The sequence below is a fragment of the Cataglyphis hispanica genome, chromosome 21 (genome assembly GCF_021464435.1).
Source record: "Cataglyphis hispanica isolate Lineage 1 chromosome 21, ULB_Chis1_1.0, whole genome shotgun sequence".
Classification (NCBI taxonomy): Eukaryota; Metazoa; Arthropoda; class Insecta; order Hymenoptera; family Formicidae; genus Cataglyphis; species Cataglyphis hispanica.
Window position 1 is genome coordinate 1,924,448 of NC_065974.1, and position 27,474 is coordinate 1,951,921.

Here is a 27,474-nt window from a genome sequence, read left to right on the forward strand (position 1 = left end):
AACATCGTAATCGCAATGACGGTAATAACGTCTCGTAAAGTCTTTTTACATAATCAACATTATTCACAATTTAGGGGCGAATGGGCCGGCGGGAACGCGCAGCCGAGAAGATAGAGACGATTGTGGTGTTGGATAATGGGGATGGTGATGGTGGTGGTGGTAGTGTGTAACGACGATGGAGATATAGGTAGCGTAGAGGAATAGCTTGTGCGGTCTTTCTCGAAGCGCACAGGATACATCCCTGCCGTCCCCTCACTTCTATTCGTGCGTTCTCTGTTCGATGACGAAGTGGGCATAACCACGTGCTCGCGGAACGCTGCCACGGAGAGGGTGGGAGGGATGGTTAGACAAACGAGCCCCTTGTGGGGTGTTCCAAAGGATATTCTACCAACCGACCGTATCGCGGCTGCCCGGGCATTGCTGGCAGGATATGTAATAGTATGTACGTACTCGCGTAATATTAGCGCTCCCTCGTAGTTTGTCTGCTAACAGGGTAAGGGGAATGACGAGCGAGAATTACCTTCATTTACACGTTTGGTTTAGACGAGACTGTCGGCATTCAATTGCCATCTTGCATTAAGATCTCGCCGATAAATCTGCCAATTCACGTTGAAACGTCCCGCGGGGATAATGCTGTTAAAATTATACGCCGAAGACGTAAAAAATTGTGTGTCCTCTCTATACAAAATAAGATATTCCGTTGCTATCAATTTTTACAGAGAGAGAATTTATAATATATTCTTCAAGATTAATATGAATAATAAAATGTTATACACTTTCACGCCTCGCAATTATACGGGTTTTAATTTTTCATTTTATCCTTCAATAACTAATGATATCCTTCAATGTCTGTTACGACAAAAGTTAGTAGGTGAGAGGACGAGGAATACGTGCACGCCATAAAAGATATATTGGAATGTTTATCTTAGGACCGAGGTCTCTAAGCTGGTCAAGATCGAGTCCAGGAAACGGTGCTGGACGGGAGAGAGCAGCCAGAGATTTGGAGATGGAGTAGGTTGGCCGAACTGGTAGTCAGCTGCTGTCAGTCCGTCCATCCCGTCCGTCCGTCCGTCTGTCCGTTCGTCGGGGTTCGCCAGACACGAACCCCACCGCCTTTCGAGGTCGGAGGTGGATACACGCTTTTCTACTTAGCGAAGGGGCACCCCCAAGGGGGTTGAAGGCCGAGACCCACCCTAATTGCGTCCGAGAGACCGGACAAAGCGCGACTCGTGTATGTGTGCGCGCGAGCGCGTGGTCGAAGGAGTGCAAGAGGGTTGGCGGAGATACGGGGGTGACGGCGGAGGGACAGAGAGACGGTTATGTCCGGACCAGGCGTTCAGTTCCGGTTCCCACCTCTTGTCCGTCGGGCTACTGCCCTCTGGCGGTCGACACGGTGTACTACAAAGTTTGGCGGACTGAATAAACTTGGCGGCCGACCCTTGGACAACTTGGAAAAACCAGACAACACGATGTGAAAAGGCACGGGTCGGAAATAAAGGAACGAGCGGACACGGCGGTGGTCTTCCCGATGTCTACTACTATGCTCCGCCCTTGTATGAGAGGATACAACTACCCATTGTACTTTCTGCCAAGAAACATACTGCAAATACATATGTATATCGCTTCTGGCTACGAGAGAGATGATGGACTTTAACTTGCCAAATTTTATAGAGTGTAACATACGGTAATGTGTGATAATAATATCAGACTAGGTATCCTTTCATTACGTAACCCTTTGTTAAGTTATTTTTTATATCGAAATAAATACGATAGTAGCTCTCTAAAATAAATATCTAAAAATTAAATTTCCCACCAGAAAGATCCCAAAGAGTAATGCTGTTTAGTTTAAGATTAACTATTAGCTTTTTTTAAAAATCTTATCGCCTTATCGGTAAGAAGAGTACTCTCATCTCGTATTTCATAGTATTTCTAGACAAAAGCTAGATGCTCGCACGTGTAGAGCAAAGAAGGATCTTCATTCCTTCTCTTATACAAGACAAGTTACTCGAATCATTGTTCTGACGCTTGAGCCGTATCAAATCCGGAAAGCATCAAGATGCCGTCTCTACGTGAAGACACAACATCCACGCGTGTCCGTGAAGCAGCCGTGTCGTGCGGATCGTGTGCCACGATGAGCACACCAGCGCCTCCTGTAGCAAGACAAGAACTCGGATGGAGGCGGAGTTCGTGGTACGGCCTTCTCGCGTATGCTCCTCCCATAAGCTCGCAAGCTGCCGGGGCAGGCAACACAGTTGAACGGCACCTATATGGATCTTGGAAGCTTATACCCCAAGCCAGCCTGGCGCGCCCTGATGGCAAGTGCCGTAAACGTGCCCGGGCACCTATTCCATCGCCTGGAGTCGAGGCCTGTGGACCTGTCTCGTCGGTTCGCACTCGTCGTTCACTTCCTCGCGCGTCTTCTCACACACTTCACAAGATCATGGAAAGTATCACGTTAATTCACATTCCTGTGCACGCGCCTTATGTCACATCCGATTGATTTCCCTAACGTCGCACGTTAAGACAAATCGTTAACAAAGCAATTTCGTGCGGATGCGGATGTGGTGTATCGAAGTTCATGTAGAGAGAATGCCACGTATATTGTATTAGAGTTGAGATTGAAAGTAGTGATAGAAACGCATTCCAAATTACTGAATTGTGAATTTCTGACAGATCTCGTGATGTTTTCTTCTTCCATATATTCAATGAAACACGCTTTATACTTATTCTTTAGAGACTCTTATTAGGTCTTTATGTTTTATAAATCAAGCACCCTCTTATAGTATATATAGATATAAGTAGAGAGAGTAGTAAGAGTAGAAGAGAATAGTAAACAGAAAAGAAAAGACTGAAACAGGATAAATAGAGTTTTTAAATTTAAAATTATTTCTCTGATTTATCGCATTACATTATATATTATATCGAATGGACTTGTTATTTTTGCTCTTGCTACAAGTTATAAAACAACATGTATCGATCTCCGATCAATGGGCAAAAGTAAAGCATGGGAAAAGAGCGAATCTGTCGGTGCACTTATTGCGCTTACTGTGACGAGGAGAAATAGGCTATCTTTTAAATCGTTTTAGAGCCCTGTAGCCGTAGGAAGCGAAGATCAATAAAACAGTGAGAGGAAAAGAACAATTTGAGGGGTGGCTCCGGTTTCACAGCGACAATGCACATTTGACGGGTGGAGAGGTGGATAGAGAGAGAGAGAGAGAGAGAGAAGGAAAGAAGGATGGATGAATTGGTGTAAGGTGGATGGAGATGGCGCGATTCAATTTAAATGAAACTCGTATTAACGATGTGAAATCAGTGAATTCAATTAGGCGAGCTTTATTAATACAACATGATTAATTAAACAATAGAGTACGATAGAGGGAGAAGATGAAGGAGGGGGAGGTGCGGAATAAGACCGGGTAAAGGGTTACAACCCCCGAAGAGAGCGCGGCAGATGTTCGTGGCGTCAACCGAATTATTAAATATCATAAGTTTGCGCGGCCGACGCGCGAACAAGCTCCTTCAATAGGTACAGATTTTTTCCCCGAGACCCGAGATTTAACTTGCGGATTTTCATATCTGCAAATTTCTATCGAACTGGCCAAGGACATGGTGCGAAAAGAAATTTCTATTCTGTCCTTGACGGGCATTTTCAACGGAGACGAATAGCAGATGTAAGGATTATTAAACGTCGAGCAGAGGAGAGAATACATCTGTTTACTTGGGATTGTAAGAGGTGTTTATAAGTGGAACAAGGCATCTCTCCCGCCTTTGTTCTCTTGCCGACGGCGGATTTTTCCGCGCGACAGGTATACCTTAGACTTACCCACAAACTCTAAAACGACACAGATGTGAATTTAACCGAAAAATCAGCCTTTTGAAAAACGAGCCTTTACAAACTCGACCGCGAGCCTAAGAGAATATATATATATATACATATAAGTTGCGTATTCTATTTCACGCTCAGAGAAAAGCAGAACCGTAAGAACACACCGGTTCGTTTACGATGAGATTAAACGCGAGAAAGGGACAAATAAGGAAAGAAAAAAAAAAAAGGAAAAATTTCTCGCCTGACTAATTTCCCCTCCAACTAGATAGGAAGCTTAACTCTCTTTAATTGCGGCTGACTCTCGTTGGCGTTTTATCGCGACTTTAGCTAAAATATCTCATTCCCTGTAGCTCTTCATATCGAGTCGGGCATACAAGCCGCGGCGTTCCAAGGTTTAGACGAACTTTTTCAATGAAGATTATTCCAAAGTCCGCTAACTACTCAGCGCTCTCTTGAGGGTTTGCGCCAACTTTTTTCATTCGCCTAACTTTCCCGAGAGTCTGCGCCGGCGAAGGAGAAGGAGTAGATTGCACGAGCACGAGAACAGGAACATTGGAGATGGCTACATGTTCCGTTTGCTGTCGCCTTAAATCTGTTACGACTGCGTCGACAGCGAGCGCTTGAAACTCGGTTTCATAAGAAGCCGTGCTTTATCTAATTAAACCGTATAATAATTAACGACGTAACCGGCAATATTTACGCGAGTTTAAAATATCTATTTGCCTTATTTATTTTGGAAATAATCTTTAAGAGACAAAAATGGAGATCAAATTAATCTATGTTGAATATTGAATCATTATTATATATGAATTATAATGAATTATATATTGAAATATTAAATAAAATATGATTGTGTAGAAAGAAATAATATCGCGATACATTAAACGATTAAATTCGCTCGTTTATCAATTAATCTTCATTTACGTTATTATTACGGTAGCAGCAATGTGCTTTTCATGTCGTTACAGCTCGCTCGTTTTCTCCATCGAGTAGTCGACGACACGGCCTCTTCCCGAGAAGAGCCCACGCGATTTATCGCTCGTTAGCCTTCAGAGCATGACCAGTCCACCAGCCTCTCGCTAGGATAATGATTGTAAGAGGTATGCGGCGTATTCAGGCGTCAAAATCCGCGGCTTTACGTTGCCTCGTAATTGGTCCGTCATTCTTCGACCCGTCAAAATACACAGTGGGGTACAAAAGAAGAGGGAGCTGCTGCTGTCGATGCTCGGCCAAGGACCTGATTAGCGACCCATGGATCCCTCACTTAAGTCCCCAGTCATGGAAGCGCGAAGTTGGTAGGGGCAGCCAGAGTGAGAAGACGAGAGAGAGAGAGAGAGAGTGGAGAGAAGGCGATTCCCCGAGGCGAGCACCTGACATTCATGACTCGAAACATCGTTTGACGTTCATTCAGGGCAACTTTTTGAGGCAGCCTGTTTTCAGCGCGCGGATCGAATGAGGCCCCACAATAACCCGTGATGCAGGCAGCGTGGATAATTGAACGTTTCAGTGACTGCCTGCCACGAATAATAACGGTATAAGGTACCGTGCATATATACGTCTGATTGCGAGAGATCGACCGTGGTTGTGTGGTGAGTGCGTGCGCGTATACATACATACATACATACATACATACATACATACATACATACATACATACATACATACATACATACATATATATATATATATATATATATATATACATATATGTGTAAGCATGTGTAGTAAGAAGGAAAATGTGGGTAAGAACGTGCTGGTATATGAGCGGAGTTAAACCTTGGCGCGCAAGTCCTCTCGCCGAGGAAGTGTCTTCATTATCCGTTGACAAGCTCGTCGACTCGTGAATAGAGGCGTGGAATATGGACTTTGTTCGTGAACGAAGCACGACAAAGCGCGAAAATGCGATTGTATCAATATTACTCGTCTCTATCGGTGCGATGCGGTGTGAGCTACGCGCATAATCATCCCGCGAGAGAAAGATGTTTGCGCGTAAAAATGTGCCGTTCATGAGGGATTGATTGAAAAATCTTCGGCGACGGTTAATTAACGATTGCGATACATTAACCCGCGTCGCATCCTCCTCTGTTATCGTCGACGGCACTTCGCGCGGCTGAATTTTTACTTTGGCGGCTTTCAACGGTCGGCAAAGCCAGACGCATTTCGAATATTGGCAATCAGGACGTCGCATTTAATTTCGCGACCCCTCGCCACAAGAAGCGACAAACGTTTTGATCAAACATTTGGCAAACACTCGTCGGACCCGTGCGGGCTCTCTCGCTCTCTGCCGAACCGAAACAGCACTGTCGCTTCCACAAACAACCGCCGAAGCGAGATAGGCTGACGACGGAGGGAGATGGACAATCAGTTGTTTTGCTACTGTCTATGCGGCAAAGTCCGCTGGGCTGCATATCTCGGGGCGCTTGCCTTATCGACCTCTTCAACGTGCTTTTCTTTTCCGTATTTATTATTCTCTTTACGTAATACGAGAATGTCTTTGTATCCTTTTAATATCCACCCGTATAATATATGTATACATATATATAATCATCGATACTACAATGTATTTTCCTCTATGACACGCTTAGAATGTATTTAATTCATCAAAATTTATAATTACCGTGCATTTTTCTTTTTTATCTATGTTGATTATCATAGCAAAAGAAAAAAAAACATTTTTTGCGAGCAATTACGTTGTTCTTAGTTGCAAATATATACATATATATATGTATAAGCGGCGCGCGTTTCAGATAGGATGACGAGAAAAAGAATACACGTTGCCATGACTTGATGCGGGCTGGCAATAAAGCGACATGCCGTTGTTACCGTAACTATTAATTAGCAACCGAGCTACATCGCCGTCGCTCACGGGATCAGCGCTTCAGCGTAGTATAAGGGGTTCGGAACATATCGCGTAGTCTAAATGGAAACGTCACGATGATCGTGTAAGTGGCTTGTCTAACATTTTGATTAACACGTCGGTTGCCGGCAAAACGAAGGCGGAAAGCTGCAAAACGCGAAAGGGGCCCCCCTCTCACCTCTCTTATTCCATTCTCGTTCTTTATGGCGCGCGTACAGACGCAGGTTGGTATTAGCTTGTCGAGGAGAAGGCGGCTGTCACTCAGCCCGGGCTCAGGTATCCCGAAAGACCGTCTGGCTGTGTCAGAAGGTGGATACGCGAGGCCGGGGCCATGTGAATCGATCTGTTAGGAACATGTTTACACGCTACCGCCTCTCACTCCTACCAAGCTTCGATCAGCCTCCTTCCCGGTGCTCATCTCGCGCGTGATTTTAACAATCTATTCATTGCCACATCGAGCCGATGATCTTTATTTCCCATTGGTTCCCATTCTCTTTCTCTCTCTCACATATATTATAATATTCCTTAAATAAAATTTCATAATCTACGGAAATATATATATATATATATATATATATATATGTGCATTCTTGCGAACAAGACAATTTCTCGACAAGCTCCATCGTTACGAGTGACGCACGGCCGTTTGTCTATTACGAAGGCGAGCTCTTACTCCGACGTTGGGCCAAATAAGCACAGTTTACAGTCGAGGGTCGTGGGGTTCATGACGTTACTTATGCAATGTAACTCGACTCGACTCTACGAGAGAGAAGTCGCGAGGCAAGCGGGGAAGAGACGCCCGCCGAATTCATGCCCTCTTAGAATACAACCCTTGTGCGGAGAAGGGTCGCGGGGAACCCTTATATTACTTACTGTAGACCGGGATCAGGAGAGACCCACTCCGGCCCCTTTTATGTATGAAACCCCCGCGTATAATACTCTCCTCTCTCTTGCTGGCAACGCGCGCGGGGGTGGATTCGGATTGGTCACCGGTAGTCTTCTCAAATTACCCGTCGTTTAGAACTCGTTTCTTGCCGGTGAGTGCAAATGCATACAAATATATATGCTGATCGCGATCGTCCACCCGGTATAAGGGGCGTTCCCATATGGCGATCTCTACTATCACGTTTGATCGCATATCGACTGATGTACATTCGATTATATCGAACGGATCTCCGGAGAGGTTCGCTTCGCGGCATTAATTTCGCGTCCGCGAAATCGAGAATTGACTGAAGTAAGAAGTCGCCTTATCATACAAAAGATCGCACGACTAGAATTGCAACGAACAGAAAATCTCGCGTGTCTCTTATTATTCTCAATCATAGGCGTAGCTCTAGAGACGTATAATTATCGTGATTATACCCTCATCGTACGTATCTATTGTTTTCTTTCCAGAGTGACCAGTCGTTTTCGACTGGTTGCAACTTTCTACGGTATCAATCATCGCATTTAGGGAACTAAAAAAGAAAAAAAGAAAAAAAAAAATTTAACGGAATCCGATGAATCGGAGTTGCCTTGTCGACAGCTGCCTCATTCTTCGGGCTCAGTCCCGCGTCGCGGAATAGAGCAACTGGGGCAGAGCGCTGACATGACGGGAGAGAAAAGAAAGCCGACGGGCCACGAAGGTGGAAAACGGCTTCTTTGACAAATTCGATTCGCGTGTCACGGCACGCGGAACACGGCGAGAGCCGGAAAAGCGGGAGGGTGTTCCGCGCACTCCCGCACTCGCTAAATCAGCTAAATGGCTGAAGCGGCAAAACCTAAGGAGGAGGAGGGGGGCTGGGAACCTGTGTAACGCGAGGTGTGACAGGCGTGGCTGACGCCATCGGTAAAATCTTGAATATTTGATGCCGCGCGTCTCGCGGCTGCTGCTCCGCCGCGTGATATTGAGAGCCGCGTGAATTTCAAGCGTCTCACGCGGAGAAAATCAAGTCTCATCGCTCGCCTCGAAAGAGAGAGAGAGAGAGAGAGAGAGACAGAGAGAGAGAGAGAGAGAGAGGAATCGAGTGTAGGAATACCGGATTGTCTGGCGCGTCACCTCTTATCTTCGTTACCCGTCATCGCTCTTCGTTCTCCGCGCGAATTATTCAACGACTTTAATGCTGCGCATACATTGCAAACGCTAGGGGCTGGATTGATATTTATCGACTTGATATTAATTATTTGCATCGCTAAACAGCGCGTACGGGATTTTAATTATAAAAATTATCACAATCGGATGTATATTCTTGAGCGTCATAATTATCATGAAAAGAAAAAACATATGTTCGCAATATCTCTTCTCTTTTAACACAGTGACATTGGTACAATTCGCGAACGATCGATAATTACATCCTCTTTAGATATCTGAACAATTTGGGAAATAGTCACACATTGGAGAGTTTATCTCGTCCTCAATAAAGTGCGAAATAAAAACATTCACATCGGAGGAAAGATAATGTTTCGCCCGGTAATTCCCATTGTGTACACCTCGAACTCGACATTATGAGTCATCCTGGAGACGCGAAACGACCGAGGATGATAACAATCGCGTTAACGTTTTTACGACGTGTGTTCAGGCGGATCGGACGGGATACGCGAGGAATGATGATTGAATTAAGCGTCTTAAAACCAGAAACGTCATTGGCGACTAACGCGAGGACGGGTCGTTTCCGATGACCGCGTCGCAAACGGCCTTTGGTGCTTCGCGCATCAAAGCCGGACCTACATACTGGAACGGAACTCGTTTCACGACTCATCCAATTAATCATTTTACGAGCCATCGACTTTCCCCTTCGTTGCCGTACAGTTCTACGATCGCGTCTGTTGTCGCTGGTTTTGTCGCGAGAAGAATTGCCGGAACGGTAAAAAAAAAAAAAAAAAAAAATATACATAACGAAAACAACGCGGCGTAATTTTTATTGTTGAATGCCCCGACGCTGGCCGTGACACGTCGAACGAATTAACAAGCTCGGTTCGGTGATTTCCGACGTTACATCAACAACGCCCACCCAACGCTCCGATGTTAATGCGTATTAATGTCGAGCGTGTAGAATATTCGCTTTACGAGTGAGTCCGCCGTGTGTAGGTAGGTAACAAGCGCATTTATTTATGGATCGCCGGAACGCCCGATGAAACATCAATATGTCCGCGCGAGTGCGAGGAAGAGAACGCGTTCATAGACGAGAAAGTTAGAGAAAGAAGGGGCCATAAAGAGAGAGAAAGAGAAACGGAGAGGAGCGAGGAGAAAAAGAGACAGCGATATAGAGAAAGAGGATGAATAGGCGCGGAACGAACGTGTTTGTGAAAAGTACGAAATCGTCGGTTGATAATGGGCGCAGTTTATCAGACCTCCCCTCCCTCGCTTTCCACCAGAGCCCCTGTACCCGGCGCTCTTCCGTACCAGTGGCAATAGCGGGCGCTTTCATTGTACACGCGGCCTGCAAACAATAATCATGACACGCGGGATTGCCCGGCAATGACAATGGAATTGATGAAATATCGATTGCGCGCCCGGACGACACCGTATAATTGTTTTACAACGACTCGAGCGCCATCGGACCCTGCCGATAGAATCGCGATGGCTACGTAAAATCGCTCCCGAACGAATTTCCAGGCGGAACGATATACGCACACCCTCCGTACCCGTTTTAGCGAACGATAAAAAGAGAGAAGAACGAGTTGAATTGCGCGCGAGAATAACTAAAAAAATTATTTCTAAAACGAGTATCCACTTCCAATAAAAAAAAAAAAAAAAATTAATCCGATGTGCGATTGAATTACCAGTTATAATAAATATGTACTTTTGTAATGAGCCTGTCACTTCCTATTAGAACTAATTGCAATCTTGCACAAGACCAGACAATCTAATCTCACTTCTTCAAATATTAAAAAATATTACTTTGACAAATATATAAATTAATTTAATTTAGAATTTAACTACAATAAATCTTATATATTTCAAATTTAAAAATTTCAATGTTTATATATTTTTATCCATGAAAGTGGTTCTGGTTTTATTTGTCAGTTTTCCCATTTAATTGTTCGACAAATATTTCACGGATGATAAGTATCATTAAATATCGTAGCAGTGTTTAATCTCTTCTGCCTTGAGATTTCAGTGTAAATTCGATGGCAACATTAATCGCGCGCAATTATACTCGACGTGTCGCGTCGGTGAAACGCTCTCCGAGACACCGGCGTGTCAGCGGACTGACGCGGGGGGCAATAATCTTGAATCTCATAAGCAACGTGTGTCACACACAAGCGGGATATGTTGCGGGAGAGCGGGCGGGGTCGGCTCCGTCTAAGAACAGGTGGTGCCTAAAGGGCGAGGAGATTTGTAGTTTCATTAGGCAGCGGCTGCTGCTTATGACGCCCGGGCCCCGGGTTGTCTACAACCACTTACATCGCTACTTACCTGCATCGCGTCGTAAGTAACCTCTCCCCAAATTCACCGTTGAGCCACTTGCAAGTCTAGTGTAGGAAAACGAGCAAGAAACTGCGTGCGTTCAGTTGGATAAGTGTCATCAAGGACGAATTGTATGTGACTTAAGCAAATGCGCAGAAATGAAGCCTCTCCGCGAGAAGCGAAGAGAAGTGCACTTTCACGTAAATAATACAGGAAAATAGTTGCAAATGTTATGTTGTTAATTATATCAATCTTTTCGACTTTAACTCTTCCTATTTGTAGAATTGATACGAGAAATTGATAGAGATCTCAATAAAGTGGATAGATGACAACGAGGGCAGTCGAAGACTTCTCGAAAGTTTATATTACAAATAAGACGGAAAGCGAGAGATAGAGGAGTCTAAGATTCTGAAAAAGCAGCAGTTTGGAAGTTGCCGGTTTCCCAAAGCCGCAAGATTGGCTTTCGGAGGCATCGGCAAAGTTTGCGCAATTGCCCCTCTCGGAGAGAGGGGATTCTAAAGAAGTTTCCCAAATTGCGCGACCATCTCGTTGAAACGACATTCACCGGGCGTGTTTCAGACCCCGCGAGCGGCACTGTCGAAAACTTTTGACGCCGGTGTCACGTAAGGTAGGTAGGTACGTGTGACGTGTGTATCCGGCATTCATACATTCGCACGAAAAAGATGCAGATGGTGTTCGCATAATACGAACTCCGGGGTGGCAGCTGCGCGGATATATAGACGACGGATTCTCGCGGCTCTCGCCGAATAAGCTCGTCGTTCTATTCTAACACAGCCGCAGGACATATCATTATACGATATAGATATCTTGAAAACTGGCATAAACAGATTTATATACGACAAAAGTCCTCTATATTAAAAAAAAAAAACCTGACTGTCTAAATCTCCGCGCTATATTTTATCCATATCGCTGCAAATTTTTATATATCCTACAAGTATTGAAATGTATGTAAAATATAAAAGGTATGCGCCGCGATGCATATATGACTTATATCGGCATAATAAATTCGACCGCAGGAGCGCGAAAACATGTCGCTCGGGACAGATGTTTGGAGTAATCTCGACCACGTCACGAGTTTTTTAAAAACGGATCATTATGTCTGCTTGTCTCTCTCTCCCTTTTTTTTTGTTCACCGCGAACGTGCCCGGGACTCTGATCCGCGGATCTCCGACCGAGTAACGCAATCGCGACTCCACGGAGAGAGTATGATGGCAAAACAGCCGCTAACTCAATTCACCCTCCGTCCCCTTTTCTCCCCCTTCTCCTCTTGCCCCTCTTCTCACCCTCCTCTCTCCGGCATATCGCGTCGTTCGCGACGTATCGACTACGCAGAAGTGCCGGACGTGTTTCTGCTCGAAAGCGCCGTAATTACGGGTATCTTTTATAAGCAGGAAGAAGATATTTATACAGCCGACGTGCCGGATGATCGAGGAGGCTCTCTCGCCTCCCCCGAGAGAATGACGCGACCTTTTCCCTATCAGCCGGCGATGGGATGATCCACGGCCGATCCAGCCAGATCACGACTCTAATGCGGCGATATTTTTCATGTATGCTCGGTATGTTCGGTAAATTAAGCGTCCATTCAACGCCATTCGAGAATGCTCCTTGCGTTCATGATGTTGTTTGCTTAAAGATACAATGCTGCTGGTTGCGATATAAAGCGTCATTGAAAATAACTGACTCGGTCGGAACATAGAGCGGGATAACGAAAGCAAAGCGGCCTGTATATAGATTGAGCATTCAGGGGAGGGTGTAAAATGTAAATCGAATTTATATAACGAGTATATATCCCGCGCGCAAAATGTGAAAGTTATTAACCGACGTCTCTTATTTCGACAATCTTCCAAGTTTATTCGAGTTGAATGTTGTCGTAAAACGTAAGTACTCTTCTCCATTTCGTAGGCGCGAGTGGAATTTTACGCAGTTCTTTTAAAGACGAGAGTGGTGAAAGTCTGTAGTCGGCAAGTGATGGAGAACGCGCGCGCGCGCGAAGGAGAGCGAGTTAATTTCATAGCTGATCACCCCGGGTAATCCGAAGCGGGGAGGGGGCGGGGACGGTGCCACTGATGCGGAAAACAAAGCTGCAGGGTGCGACGCGAGTCACCCTACCAAGCTTTTCCGAGTCGTACGTCATAAGTGCTTCCGCGCTAGATTCATCATCTTAGCCCGGGCCCGGCTTCCAACGGTGTTATCCACTTTTTCCACCCTTGTCGACGACCCGGTAGACGGGCACGGTGACGGGGATTATTCTGCTTGAACCGTCCCAAAATCTTCTCTTCTCGAAGAAAAGGATATTCTTCGCGTAGAGAGGGATGAGAGAATTCCTCTCGGAATTTTTCTCTTAAAATAGAAATTTTTTTCTAGCCACTCTCTCTCTCTCTCTCTCTCTCTCTCTCTCTCTCTCTGCCATCTCTCTTCGATAATATGCAGTTCTCGTTGTTTTATATCACGGAATAAAGTATGCTAAAATCATGTATTTTTCACAATCTCAAACCATTTTTAATATCATTTTTTTATTTGTTTATATAATTCCCTGATATCGTTCCGCTTGTGTGTCCAACGATATCCATAATGTCGCGATTCAATAAACGCAGTGTAAAAAAAAAAAGAGAAAAAGAACGTTTTCCCTGGTTTCGTTTTTACGAGCACATAAGCGAGTAATGTCAAGCCGCGGCAGATACGCGAAAGACGCGTCCACTAGCGGCATATTCAAAGAGTGCCCCCGGATGATAGCGCGTGCAGGGGGGTAGGAAGGACGGCGTGCGTGGGGTGTGAGTCGCGTACACGCCGCAGGACCCTAATGGTGGCTGCTTACGAGTTGATTTATTTATCGAAGTGGCGATACCGCGCGACGAATTCACCCTAAGAGCACGCCAGATTAGCTCGGTGCCCCCGGTGTGTATCTTTCTCGCGGCTCTATGGACGCATAATAGACACGCATAATAGATGAGAGAGAGAGAATGAGGGGGTTCAGCGTGACACGCAGAATAACATATACTCGGAGGCACATAAAAACGGAAGACAAACGAAAAATCATAAAAATGTCTGCCGAATAATTAAAGACGAGCCGAGTAAGTTACTTGTTTTTTCTCATTAAACCGCGAATTGTGACTTGAAGCAAAATCGCGAGAGGATGATAGATCACCGATGCAACAGCAGGTTCGTAAACGTTACGCACGACGCAGCAATCGGTCTTGGGAACAAGCCGCTTGATATCAGTATCACGTTTCCCGTAATCTCCGATAATCTCATAAATAATGCCCGCAACGTGCGCTCCGCCCCGTGAATGAAAAACAAACCCGTTTACGTGACCGCGCACCAAATTCTTGAACCGGTCGACGAACGCAATCTCGCCCGCGCGAAAATGCATGTCGTACGGCTTTATCGGCATTATACGCGCGTATATCGCCAAAGACTTGTCTCGTGATGTGCGCGAGATCGTAATCGAATTTCTATTCTCCGTTCTCGCATTGTGCGAATCGGAGCCCAGGTAAATCCCGATATACGTTCGAATAAAATCTGACAATGACCGGCCCCCGGTTCGGCTCTGTCTCTTTTTTCCTCTCCGAAAGAAAAAAATAAAAAAATGGCTTTTCGCCAAGCGTGTACACAAAAGCACGTGTACAATCGTAGAGCGGAGACGCGAGCGCGAATGACCGCGTTTATCCATACATATCCGGCTGGATATATCTCGATTTTCATCCCCTTCAGCCGATGGGACCTCTGAAAAGTGGTCCGGGGGGTGTAGGCGCGTGGACGCGGGGGTGAGAAACGGGAAGCGGGAGGGAGAGAGGGTCGAGTTCGCAATGCGAGCGGATTGACCTCGCGATTTGACGCTATGCAAACGGCTCCAGCCAATTATCCGCAGTCTCCCCCTTTTTTGGATTTCATGCCCATTGTGTACCGTCGACCCCCCTATGTGCGGCAGAGAATGCACATCGTGTATTCATTCGGCTAAGCGTTCTTGCTCCATGCATTTTTGGTGTCGCAGCGCGTGTCGTAACAGACGTTATACAATCGGATACGTCGATGCTGCGTCTGGATAGTTTGATTGTCCTCCTTTACAGCTTTCAACTCTCTCCCACGATATCTCGTTGAAATTATGACGCCACATGTGCCACGATGAGATCGAGTACAGTAACGGCGAGTGAATGAAATGATCGGATCAAGATTCACGTATCAAAGAAACTACGAGTCATTAAACGAGGGAATAGCTCTTTGTATATAGATGCCATTTATACCAATACATATTCGTTTCAATTTAATTCAGCTATTAAATTTAAAGGAGCAAAAAACTTATAAATTGGTCAATTTATATTTATTCTAATATATATCAATATATATGTGTGTGTGTATAAATATATAAAAAAATTTCTCTTCTTTTAAATTGAATTTGTCGCTATCGCGATGACAGCGAAAACGATTCGAGACGAACCGACGTGTCTTTAGATTCAAAGACACGTCATGCTTGGCGACTTTCGAGATGTCAGTCTACTTTCCCGTTCTACTATTCAAGACTCAGACGTTCCCCTTTCCTTGAAAGGACAGAGTTCTTGTCCAAATCCTTTCAATGCATACATATGTATTATGTACACAAACGAACACGCAGGAGCGCCTAAGGGGCGTGCAGGATTTCCTTGTCACAAAAGTTATATGTACTCGCATAAGAGAGATGGAGAGAGAAAGAGAAGAGGACAAAGAAATCATTTTATTACGGAATGGCAACACTTAGGCTTACACGAGTCTCCTTCGTCTTTTGTATTGTAATAATATTTTTTTCTCCTTGTATTGTCTGCTAATTTGCGTTACTTTTGCACCACTAATGGGCCCTAAGAATAATCTTACTTAAAATGAAATTTATATAACAAAAAAATATATACTTTTGTAGACTCTTAGTTGTACAAATGATTATGATGTCGTGTTTCAACAATAGTTTTTTTTTATATATACGAGAGATGTTGTTCATTAATTATTTGAAACATTTAACTGTGGCAAAGTTATAACTAGACGCTTGCCCGAGGCAAGAAAGTCAGATGGAAAAAAAAAAAGGAAAATTCACTACGACTCATAACAGCGGAGTGTTATAGAAACGAAATTTCGCCACAACCTCCGAGTATGTTCAACATAGTCGGTATTACGGCCATTTTATTCCGCTAATATTTCGTGGTCGTATCTTTATTCGCGCTTTTATTCATGAAAATACACGAAATGTATACGCATACGTATACACGACGGTACATTCTGTATTCAGGCAAAAACCTGAACGCCAGTGCTAATGAACAGCACGACGAGAGGAAAGCGAGCTTCGCTCGGGAAATGCAGCGTTTCGCGCGCATTTGATGATTAAATATCATCGCGCCGAATAACGAGGAATTCCGAATTATCGCTATATTCCCTCGCCTTGATTTGCACGTAAATTTCCAACCAAAAAAAGCGAACACGGAAATCGGGAGAAACAAGACGCGGGCGTTATAAAAAAATGAAATAAAATAAAATAATTCGCAACACATACGGCCACATTTTTAACGCGCATCTCTTCGGGGACCAACGAACCCGGCCGGATCGCGCTGTTCGAAGAGTCGGCGAGAGTCGGGGCGGCAACGGGCGAAACATGAACGTGTCGACGTCCATGTCCTGTCGCATATTTTCTCGCGGCCGCGGGTAATCATAAAACTCGAACCGCGCTCGCGCGTTTATATATGTATAAAACTGAAGCGGTGCACTTTTCCGACCGGTGTACATTCGAGTCCTCGCTTTGAATACAGCGCCCGGAGGACGGCAATAAAGAGTTTTGACAAACGGGCTAGACGCGACGCCGTCCGTCCGCTCGCTCGTTCGCCCGCTCGCGCGACGCCGGGCGTCGCGTCGCGTCGCGACGCCACCCACGTACGGCCACCACGGGGGTAGGTGTACGATTGTGTGCGTAAATCGCTACGTGCGCCGCCGCCCGGCTTTTTCATTCGGCCCGGAAAAACGAATGAACGTCGGCCGTGACGACAAACGGCGGGTACACGTCGGGTACATGAATACACGAGCGGCCGTTTGTACATTTCGCTCGCTCTCCGTATACCGTAGCTGGTAATATATTACTGAGCGAAATCATCTTCGGGAGGCCAGATCGCGAATTATCCAAGCTTGCATCCATCAAATAATAACGATTTCAAATTTTGCGCGACTGATCTTAAAGAGTCGATTATAAAAAGTCATTATATATATAAAGTACTGTTAGAGATATCAAAATTTGACGAGAGATCGAATTCATAAACAAACACGTTTCACGTGCAAAAAGCGCGCTCGACTTTTCCCGGAGAACGATTCTAATTCGCACAGTTGCATGATCTTTTTAATAGAGGAAAAATCGCGCTTCGCTCGGGCTTTTGTAATTGCTTTCTGTCGTCGTCGGCACGAGTCACGCCAATGTGCACTGTGTGTATGCAAGAGGGGAGGAACATTGTGCCGGCTCTTTTTTTCATTTTGTTGGGAAAAATAAATGAACGTCGGCTGTGGCGACAAACGGCGAGCGCACGTCGTCTACATGAATACACGCGCGAACGTTTATGGACCTCTTGCTTCTATTCCGTTCTCTAACGCAAATTATGAGTACACCCGTTAAAACAAAAATTTTTATCGCGCCTAAAGAGAGATGCGTTTATTAACATTTTACAGTAAATTTTCAAAGAACAAAAAATAACAAAAAATTGAGAAATAAATGCTTGGAGTAAAATATAAGTGAAATAATAATTAGCTTATAAAAATGAGAGAAATGAGAATGCATTTGAAAAAGTACAAAAGCAATAAAAGAATTAAATTAAGAAATATCGAATGGGCTTGTCGCGAATGGCGATTTATTAAATTAAATAAAAAATACCGAATGGGCTTATCGCGAAAGAGATTGTGTTTGAAGAAGCTGTGAGATTCGGAAATTCTAGAGAAAAAAAAAGAGAGAAATAAAAAAAAAATGAATAAATTCGAAAATTAAATAAATATTCCCGTCTCATTAAATCTTTGCAAATCGTGACACGTTATCATGTCGGGAAATTCATCAATGTATACTCGCGTTTAATACCCGCCGAATTTCCATCGATGGAACAATCAGCACATCTGCGACGAAATTTTTGCTATCCAACATCAATATACACGCTAACCGAATGATAACACGTTGTATCACACTGGTACATACATACACACACACACAGACACACCGGCCATCTCTCATCATCCCGGCGTGGCGGTGATACTTTACCCCGCACGCCCGGAATCATCCAACGATGAAGCACTCGATTACTGCATTAACAATACTACTAATTCAGCAGTGTCCCGCCAAAGCCCCCTCGCGCGCGCGAACTCCTCTCTTCAGCGGCTCGATTCAGTGGGGGGGGGCTCCAATTGGAATCGATATCATATCGTTCGCAGCATCCGTCCGGCCTTCGGTCACGAGTGTGTGTACACGGCTTTCGGCGTGGCTGCCCGACACTCGTTTTCCGCCGGGCCGGCGTTTAAAACGGTTAAAACGACCGCACGACCGATACGTCATTCCATGATGTTCACGAGCCGGCCGTTGGACGCGCCGAACACGATCGCCGGCCAATCGTAATCGTTGACTCCCGATTTCCACTCGCCGCGCCGCGGTAATGAAATCGTATCGCTCGCTGCCGCACGTTCAATCACCACATTTATTCGATTATACCTACAACGAGCGCTTTCGTACTCTAGTATGTGTGTATATGACAAATTAATTTCCATGCTTTTTTATAAAGAGAAATTGCGTTTTATTTATTAATAGAAAAGTGCAATTTCTATTGTCAAAATATCCCTCCTCCCACGTTCTGTTTTTTGTGACTTTACGTCATTTTTTCATATTTTATAAACATTAATATTTAGCGTTTTAAGAGATAGCAGCAATAATCAAATTTAAATATTTAAATTTAAAACATTTATTAGAAAAAAAAACTAAGGACACTAACTAAATTAATTTGTGCATCCTTTCATTGTACGCAATATGTCGTCTTTAATTTCGGTCCTTTCGGTACGTTTACTCGCGTAATTAAATATATACCAAATCGATATTGAAATTTGATTTTTCGTTTAATTCTAAACTCTAGCATTTGGAAATTTAAAAAAAAATTTGATTTTGAATTAATATTAACATATTTAATGGAGAGGACAACACTTAACTAATACTTTAGTTAATACTTAATTTGAATAAGGACTTACCCAATCGCGGGCTGCTCCTCATATATCCTGTTTCAAAGTCTTCTATCCTCATCTGAAAAAAATTAATTTTTTTTTTGTAATTGTAAATCGAAATTTTTTATATTATTTTTTTATTTAATAGATATCGCAGTTTATATTACTGCACCTTAATAAGATCTAAAATTTATGTATACTATCTGTAAAGATTGTAGAGGCGATGTCCACAAATCTTCGATAACCTCGCATTTTCATCATCACGAGAAATCAAACTCACATGCATGATATAATTTTGTTCAAAATAGTAAAAAGTGCTTTTATTACTAATTTATTGTTCTAATACCAAATGTATTGCTTGCAAAATAGATCCAAAAAATAATTGATGAATTTATTTTACGAGCATTAAATTTAGGAATGACATTTATCGAAAATAATTAACTCAGGAAACGTCTTAATATAAATAAAAAAAAGCTATTCATTTAAACATACTTTATTCTTGCAATTAAAAAATTGAAGGAAAGAATAATTAATTGCATTAGCTTGATTTATATTTGTGTGGACATTTTTCAACCATTTTCCTTCAAACTTTCTATTTAATATTTTTGAAATCTACTTTCAATATCTTTAAGCATTTAATTAATTCTTTCTAATTTCGTTCATATTTTTGCTCCCTATAAATGTTTTTGGGAAATATTAAGCAGCTCTCGGGTCTTTAATTTTATCAATTTCTTGCTAATTGGTAGCAATAAATTCAGAATTATAGCAACAAATAAGCAATAAATTAGCATTTAATTACGTCGTACGATCCGATTTTGATTTCTCGTGGTGAGCGTGCCAAGTTATAAAATGGAGATAGTATTTTCTTTCGTTAACCCGAGGACGCCTCTTGCGTAAACAAATACGAGACTATATACATTGTAATAAAAGTCAGAACGACGCGGTTCTCTCTTCGGTCACGTCGTAAACCGACGTGACGTATGTATATATGTATAATACATACGTGTTACAGTCGCGCGGTTTGAATGAGAGATAGGTAAGGTAGATAGAGAGGTACATATACATCAATTTTCGCGGATATTTCTTCGGGTGCAACGACGTGCGCGTAACACACGCGTGGCGCAAGACTTTACGTCGATATAAAGGTCGGCGAGCAGCAGCGTCGGGACAAGAGGAAACGCGATCGTATGGCTGCTGTGGGTCGAGCGGTGGCGTTACCCCGCCGTTCGAGGCAATGAATACGAATAGGTTTCGAGATACGATCTCTCTCGGGATACGCGGCGGTGGGGTTAAATTAAATGATTTGCATAAGTAGGTGGGTGTCGACACCGGCAAACATTGACAAACGCGTGTGCTGCAGCAGCACGCTCTCGCTTCCTCTCCGTCTCTTTATCCGCCATCTAAGAGGGGGAGATCCGTATATACATATATATACGTGTGTGTGTGTGTGTGTATGTATAAACGCCAGGTTATAAGAATATATTATTACGAGTAATACATACAAGCCGAGAGTGTCTCGACGCGCTGTAAAGCAGTCGCCAGATAAGAACAACGAGCGCACGGGGCGACACGTGTCGAACGGAGTGTGGGTCACTGATACAGCCGTTTGCAATTACCCTACACGCGTCATCGCGAAAGCCGCTTCTCAATCGGGAGTCGCCAGTCTTTCGCTACAAAAATTTCTCTCTTCCTAATATATAACAATATCATATAAAGTCGTTGTTCGCTTTAAGATAGATCTTAAATTAATTCGTTTGAGATCGGTAAAAACTTAAACGATCTGCAATCGAAATGTACCGAGAAAATGACGGAAGACATTATATATCCCCTTAGTCTTTCCAAACGATCTCTCGGAGAGTAGTAACTTATGCTTTTCTCGCGATATCTCTCATTTTCTCTCTCTCTCTCTCTCTCTCTCTGTCTTCCCCCGAGCGTAGTGTTTGCCGTTGTAGCGAAACGGGACGTCACGTGTCGATTCGCATTTATTACTATTTGTCGAAGAGAGTATCGCGAACGACGAGGAGGAGAACGAGACGGGTCTCGGACCCTTCGTGTGGGAAAAGCCAGCGCAAACAAAATAAAATAGAGATAGATAAAGTGGCGCACGCGCGAATATCGTAGGAGAGACCCCCTTCTCGCAACTTCCCTTGTATCTAATCCCGGATTGACTCGTGTCACTTATTAATATTTTATGCAAACACCATGATTTACGGCTGCGCGGAGGCATTACCCCGTCACCCTCCCTTCATCTCTTTGGAAAACCGATAACCGCAGACCCGACAATGGTCTTATCTCCCTGTTATCGCCGTGACGAATGACACTTGCGTCTTGATTACGGCATCGGAGTGCCTATTTGTGAATTCTCTCGACGAAATTATTAATTCTAGCGATGCAGTTTTTATTTCGTTCAGTATTATTTATATATAGACCCAGGTCTTCCGTTCTCGACAACGTCTAGAATAATTACGCGGTTTCGATTCTTGCAACGAATGATTTCTCCATGAGAGGCAAATTTTCTCAGCGAGAAATCGTACGATTCTTTTGATTCAATACGATGACAAAGTGGCCCGCGTACGTTACTTTCACGCCTCGAGATCGAAGAATTTTATTCACGGTTATCGCAATGCCGGCAACCATCCTGCACGCTTTCATCTCCTCTCCTCCCCGTTCCTCAAGATTCTCACCCCATCGCGAGTAGCGAATCACCGGGTACGGACGGGCATGATGGGCACGTTGGGGACGGTTGGAAAAGGCGAAATCTGCAAGCCAAAACGAATCAGAGTAATCCTCCTTCGCGCGTTCTCTGCGAAAAGCACCTCTTCCCCTTTTCTCGCTCGCTCGCCTCGCCGGTTCGGCTACCGAGGAGGAGGGGGGCGGAATACACCCTACATCCGGAAAAAAGCCCACGACGGTCGATGAGCATTCCGTAAATGGATCTCTTTCTCTCTGTCTTTCTCTCTTTTCACGCCTCCCGCCTTTCGCAGGAGCGGACGATAGTTCTTTTGGAGCCTGAGCCAACAATTTTCCAACAGATGCTTAGCGGGAATTTAACAAAATAAAATAACAACACAGTATTTTTATTTACTTTCTTTCCCTTTCTCATTCTCTTTACATAATGTATCATTTTCATATTAATACAAATATTTCTAAATTATATAAATTTTATTCAAATTTAAGTTTATTATAATTGATTTCTCCAAATAGAATTTTGAGAGTTTTTTAAAAATTTCTTTAATTTTATTTATTTTTAATGTCCTTATTAATTATTTTAATTTAATATTTTTAAAATTTTAAATTAATTAAACTTTAATTTTCAAACTTTAACAAATAAAATTATTTTTATAATACTTTTTTTAAATATTTTAATTTTTATCTATTTTTTTTAATTTGCAATATAAATTGTAAAAAAAAATATAATATAATAAAATATAATATTATTCCTTAAAGTCTGTGGAAAAACCAGAAACCTAAACATTAGTTTTATACATAATAATGTATGATAAAGAGAAATATTATTCGTAAAATAGATACTTCAATACATGTTACATTAATTAAAACAGTGTGTTGAGAATTTTGTTAGATTTCACGCAAAATCCTTCCTTTTGCTCTCCATTCTATTCCTCGCCGCATCAAGACAGTCGCCTCGCCACCGCGGTAAAGGCGGTTCACCACCGACCGCCCCTTCCGCTCGTTTCGAAGGAGCCGCGCGAAAGTCTCTTTTCCCTTTCGGGCTTCTTCTCCGACCATCTCATCGACTACACCCTTCCGTCCCTTCCACCCTTCATAGTTGTCCTTTCAGAAGCTCTCGTCGTTTTAAATTACTGATGAGCATTTTTAAGTTGGTTACGTTAAGTGAATTGGTACATAGACGCTCCTGTGTTCTCCCGATAAAAGTCTTTAATGAATCCGAAAGGAGGAAGAATGGTAATAGATAGACCTCGACGACGGTAATATTGTCACGCTCGTCTCGTCACGTGCTGACTCGCAATCATGTATACACACACACACGCACACGCACACGCACACGCACACGCACACGCACACGCACACGCACACGCACACACACACGCACACACACACACACACACACACACACACACACACACACACACACACACACATATATATTCATGTGTCTGAATAGAATCCGATGATCCTATCGAGATATCCTTTTACGAGTTTCGCGAGAAGTTACGTATGTAGCAAATTAATTGGCCGAAACGGATACGAGGGGATTGTTGACGAATATAAATAGACGCTCGAGTGGATTTAATAACTTCCGATGTTTGCAAGTTTAATTTTAAGAGTCGTAATAAATTTTAATTATCATTGAATAAAATAAAAACGAACGACGTGTATAATAAGTACATTAATTTGCGCGAAATATTAGTTAAACACATTATATAAACATGTGTCGACCAATGTAATGTGCAATCTCGTACTGTATCTTTAATAACGAGAAGCGTATAAAATATGTAAAATCTGAATGATTCGGGTAAGAACACGGAGAAGTTCAAATCTGTCGATCACATCCGTGGAAAAATCGTGAACGGATACGAGATTTTTCCTGACAACGTGTCGGAATGACGACTGGAAGTCAAGGTTTAAAGCCGTTGATACACGTAAATACTAACAGAAAAGATAGCAGCGAGTTAATTAAAGCGCCCTCCCCTTTCTCCCCCAAGCATTAGAATCAAATCGAGGAAGATCCTTCTGTCCTTTTCTCTTCTCCTTCATTTCGTTCCCTCGCTTATACAGTTTTTCTTTCTGAAAAACGAGAGCGAACGAGAACGAAAGAACACGGATGGAGGAAATCGTTGGTGGAAGGGCTAAAGGGCAGAAGGGGAGAGAAGGGAGAGAAGTAGGAGAGCAAACGGGTAAGGTGGTCTGCTTTCTGGCTTCATCCGATAAAGGGAACGGGTAGTCGGTCGAATCCCGTCCGGGATCCGCAGGCAACAACAATAATGTCGTCGTCAGTTCGTTAAGCGCTTCTTTCACAAGCGACCTGCTCTCGCCTCACCTGCGCAAGAGCGAGAAAGGCCAAAGAGATAACCGACGTCCTCCCGTGCTACGTTGACAACAACGGCCACCTACACGTCGTCAGGTTACGTCCCGGCGTGTTGCGACATTGCGCCGACCGGATGCTCGCCTGCGTGCGTGACTTCGTCACTTAAGATAATATCGGACCATCTATCACCGATTCTCGAAGAAGTTCCCAACAGAGATTCACGCGACGGCGATCGTCGCGATGCACTCTGTCCTCCTTATCAAAGATTATCTTAGGTGCGTCTCAATGCACTAAACTTTGATACATTCCCCTTATTTTAAGCAAATAAGATTTGAAAATTGAATCACAAGGAACGAAATAATTCAGAAAACACAAGTCTCACAAAAATATTTATGCTTATAAAAACACACATGTATATTAAATATCTGATAGGTATATAAAATTATAGCATATATAATAATAATAATAATAATAATAATAGTATTATTATATTATTATCATCATTATATATAATATATAATATAATATTATATATAATAAAGTTTTATATATATATATATATATATATATATATATATATATATATAATATTAAAGATATTAATATTCATGCGTTGCTTAAAAGTGCGTAATTGCAGTTGCAATTATGTAAAAATGATAACCAATATTGGCGAGAAAGTCATCTTCGGATTGCGATCGTGAGATTTTTATAAAGGATAATACTTGAACACGGTCGATGCTAATTCGGCAATTTATTAAAGGCCACATAATTAATAATATTTCATTTATGATTCACGACGGTGGTCTCGTTCAGCTGTCGATAAGACCTCTAATAAATACACCGGATAAGTATCGTTATTGGAAATCTGCCGCCGTCGTCGCCGCCGTCGTTGTCGCGAATGGCACGTGTGCGGTTTTACTCCGTCAATCTCACGACCGATCGAGCTTTGTTGATTGATTGCCGACGTATGATGAGTCACCGCGATTACCGTACAACGCCCAACGTTGCTGCAGAGTGTGTGTGTGTGTGAGAGAGAGAGAGAAAGAGAGAGAGAGTGTGTCGTCTGGCGACGACGATAAGGCATATTGCTCGGATGACTTTTTTTCGTTCGTGTATCTCGATGTCTCTCTTACACGTCGCCTTCGTTTCGCGCGTCAACAGCCGCGCGTTTACGCGACGTTTACATCTGCGTGTGACTTGTTAACGGCGGAGCTGCTTCCGTTTTCGGAAGCGATGCGACCAAGATCCACCAGCGGAATTCCGACTCGAATGATCGCGTCGATGCAGGCGTTATACACAGACGACGTATTATTTGTAACACGGCAAAGCGTAACGCGCGTATCTCGTTAACAAAGCCGACTCTCGATAGGTTCCCGCAACAGATGCCAAGAGCGATGTCAATCGGAGCGTGTGCACGCGCCGGGGAAGACAGGGGGGGATAGAGGGAGGGGATCGGAGTGATTGACATGTTTTCCACGGTGGAATCCATTCGCGTTGCGTCGTCGAGACGGTGAGATGCGTAATTCTTCATCCTCTCTGGCTACTACCCTTCTCTCCTTCTCTCTTCCTTCCGTGGACTTAAACTTTTCCTTCCCTTCAGAAAAACCTCGACGATGATTCTGTCGTGATTTCGGTTCCGTATTCGCCTGACTAAATTGGAAAGACGTCCTCATCCACTTGGACATCATCCCACGATCTCGCGAGATCACGGAGATTTCGCATAACAGTATTTTTTATATCTCGGCGAAACAGGTACTTGGATACAGCGCGTACTACGTCAGTGTCTGATCATCGGCGTTGAATTTTTGTTCTTGCGCGACGAGATTATATTCCCGTGCATATTCTTTTATGCGCGCGCGTACAATGGCATCTCTTAGAAATCGACTGGCATAATAAATTTATACGAGTCAGCAGAGTCAGCTTAAGAAGATAACAGATACAACTCGGGGATAGGGGCTCTCCTCTCGCTCACGCTATGACTCGCGAATTCAAACTCACGTCCCCGGACGGATGGCTTTCAGCCTCAGTCAGAGAGGCATTGCCAGGACGTCCCGGGAGGATGGTAGTTGATCATAAATGACAGATGGACTGTGGCGCGAGCTAGCTGGTGTATATGCGTACGTATGTACGAGAGACTACATAGACAAGAAAATCTCGCATCGCGAAAATAAAAACTGTCATGTAACAAGTTAGCGACAACAAAGAGCGACGGAGAAATGGAGGAGAGAGAGAGAGAGAGAGAGAGAGAGAGAAAGAGATGGCAACCGAGATATGTAGTTAGACCGAAAGAGTGTCGTGCGAGTAACGGAGATGATAACAACGGTGATGGGCAGTGTCGAGTTTTGTGACATGACAGCGAGGTATGCAACGCTTGGCAGCTGTATACGCGCGCGCTTAAGCGGATCTCTCTGTTGAGATTTGAAACGTAACACCCGTTGCAGAACACAACACCTCGCAAGTGTAGCGGCGCCGATTCTAACTCGTCCCCTCTCCCTCCCCCCCCCCTACCACCATTCTACTCCCCCATCTCTTCTACTCGCCCATCCTTTCTTCCCTCCCCCCGTCCCCACGAGTTGCGATAGTCGGGTTCCAAACTTAGCTCGAGTCCTTCCCCCTCCCCGGCCCGTCCACCCTTTCTCCCTCTCGCTCCTATCGCGTTCCCTTGTACATCTCGGCCTACGAAGCGGGGCGACACGTTTAATTGGTAATCCGTTTAAAGGATTAGTAACTCACGATGGGTGTTAGGACATGTCGCTGGTCCGTCTGCAGCTTGTCCGTTTCGCACGGACAAGCCGAAGGACACGTAACCCAAGCACGCCGTCGTCGTGGACGCTTTCCAGCGTTAGCATTCGATAGCACTCAACAATCAGGGTCGACGGCCTTGTCGTCGTCCTTCTCGGCGGCCAGCCGAAAACGACAAAAAGGGAAGAAACGAAGCGAGACTTTGTTTTTTTTTTTTCTTTCTTTATTTTTCCTTTCTTTTTTCCATTTACCCGCGTTCGCCGAGCGGAGAACTTGTTAATCACCCACTCGGACCGGATCGTCGCTTTTGTGAGATTCATATATATATATATATGACATGTATAGACAGCGCGCGCGCGCGCTTCTTTTCTCTCGACATTGAAAAATAATCGTATTATTCCTGGAATGGACAAGCGAAAAACTCGGATATATAAATCGTATCG

General features: G+C 43.8%; 1 protein-coding gene across 5 annotated transcripts in view; it reads right to left on the reverse strand.

Moving 5' to 3' along the window:
- LOC126857469 (zinc finger CCCH domain-containing protein 13-like) overlaps positions 1–27,474 on the reverse strand; it is a 268,457-nt gene that overhangs the window by 185,283 nt on the left and 55,700 nt on the right. For all 5 annotated transcript variants that reach the window (XM_050606925.1, XM_050606927.1, XM_050606926.1 and 2 more), the window contains one exon: positions 19,309–19,360. In XM_050606925.1, coding sequence (XP_050462882.1) covers positions 19,309–19,360 — 52 coding nt within the window. The remainder of the gene's footprint in view (positions 1–19,308; positions 19,361–27,474) is intronic.